General features: G+C 35.8%; 1 protein-coding gene across 1 annotated transcript in view; it reads right to left on the reverse strand.

Moving 5' to 3' along the window:
• CASC5 (cancer susceptibility candidate 5) overlaps window positions 1-1,606 on the reverse strand; it is a 63,765-nt gene that overhangs the window by 36,963 nt on the left and 25,196 nt on the right. Inside the window, exon 5 of the mRNA XM_015557531.1 lies at window positions 1,094-1,155. Within this exon, the coding sequence (XP_015413017.1) occupies window positions 1,094-1,155 (62 nt within the window). The remainder of the gene's footprint in view (window positions 1-1,093; window positions 1,156-1,606) is intronic.

The raw sequence follows: 1,606 nt of genomic DNA on the forward strand, positions 1-1,606 counted from the left end.
GCTCTGTATGTTCAAACAGAGAGATTAGGGGCGGAAGACGCCAAACTAATTATTTTTGCAATACATGTAGTCGAAAACCAGGACTGCATATTGGAGACTGCTTTCAAAGATACCACACAATGGAGAAATATAAAATATAATTTTTATATAAAAACATGTTATTGAAACACATTATTGTCTAAACATACATCTAATGTTCAAAACAGAATTAATAAATCTTGTTTATCCTTCATAATCTTGCATGTTATGTATCACTGCTCTTTCAATGGAAATTAATTCCTACCAGTCCGACACCCATATCCAAATTTAATACGACCACAAAGGGTTAATAGGTTCTTTAAAAATATTTTGTCTTTTAAAGGCATAACTAATGAAATACATCTGGGATTCACATGAAAATAATTCAGTAGGACAGGAAAAGGAACTAAGTGGGGGTGTAGTGAAACAAGAGTGGCCATCGTTGAGACTGTAGCTGAAAATGAATACTTGAGTTTTCATGATACTATTTTCTCTATGTTATAACTTTTAATCATAAAATAGAAGAAAAAAAAAGGAGGAGTAAATTGGAAGTCTTTTTTTTTAAACTTCCCATAACCTTTTTTTATACCTCCACTTCCTTTAGAGTTGTGTGTGTAACCCAGACCTTTGCACCATCTCTCTCAGTAGTAAAACTTAGTAGTTTTATTCCTAACTTTAGAGGAAACACTTTCAATGTTTTCCTTTTAAGTATATTTTTACTGATTTCAGAGAGGAAGGGAACGAGAGAGAGAGTGAAAGAGAGATAGAAACATCAATGATGAGAGAGAATCATGGATCGGCTGCCTCCTGCATACTCCACACTGGGGACCGAGCCTGCAACCCTGGCATGTGCCCTTGACCAGAATCAAACCCCGGACCCTTCAGTCTGCAGGCTGACGCTCTAGAGCTCAATGTTTTTCTTTTAAGCATAATGCTAAATAACAACCTCTTAAATAACAATTCTCTAATGCTTATCTAATAGAAACACAGGTTATCTAAGGCAGCAGTAACATACTTAGTTTGACACACAGCAAAGCACTACTATCATTTAAAAGTATTTCTCCTTTCAACTTACTTTATAGTATCTGCAAAGCTGACTCGGCGAGAGCTTTTCTTATTTCTCGAAGCATTGGGTTCCTAAGGGCAGAGAATATTTGGTATGATTCTTAATGAAACCACTCTTAATTAGGTATCCAGAGTACTACATATAGACCAAGTCTTATTCTGAAATAATTTTATATTATTATTAATTTTGATTATTATTAGTCTCCAAGATATCCCAAGGTAGAAACACTTAATATACACAAATATAATTTTCAATGTGAATGACACTAAGTATACTGACATAAACAACATAGATTTAAGGAGATACTGCCCCTTATCTTCTCTTTTAAGTGAATGGCTATTTTACTATCAAGAAAAAAGACAGAGGGGAAACCAAGATGGTGGCATAGGTAAACACCGGAGTTTGCTGCCTCGAACAACCACTTCAAAAATACAACTAAAAGGCCGAAACCGGTTTGGCTCAGTGGATAGAGCGTCGGCCTGTGGACTGAAAGGTCCCAGGTTCGATTCCGGTCAAGGGCAT

Source organism: Myotis davidii, unplaced genomic scaffold (genome assembly GCF_000327345.1).
Source record: "Myotis davidii unplaced genomic scaffold, ASM32734v1 scaffold46, whole genome shotgun sequence".
Taxonomy (NCBI): Eukaryota; Metazoa; Chordata; class Mammalia; order Chiroptera; family Vespertilionidae; genus Myotis; species Myotis davidii.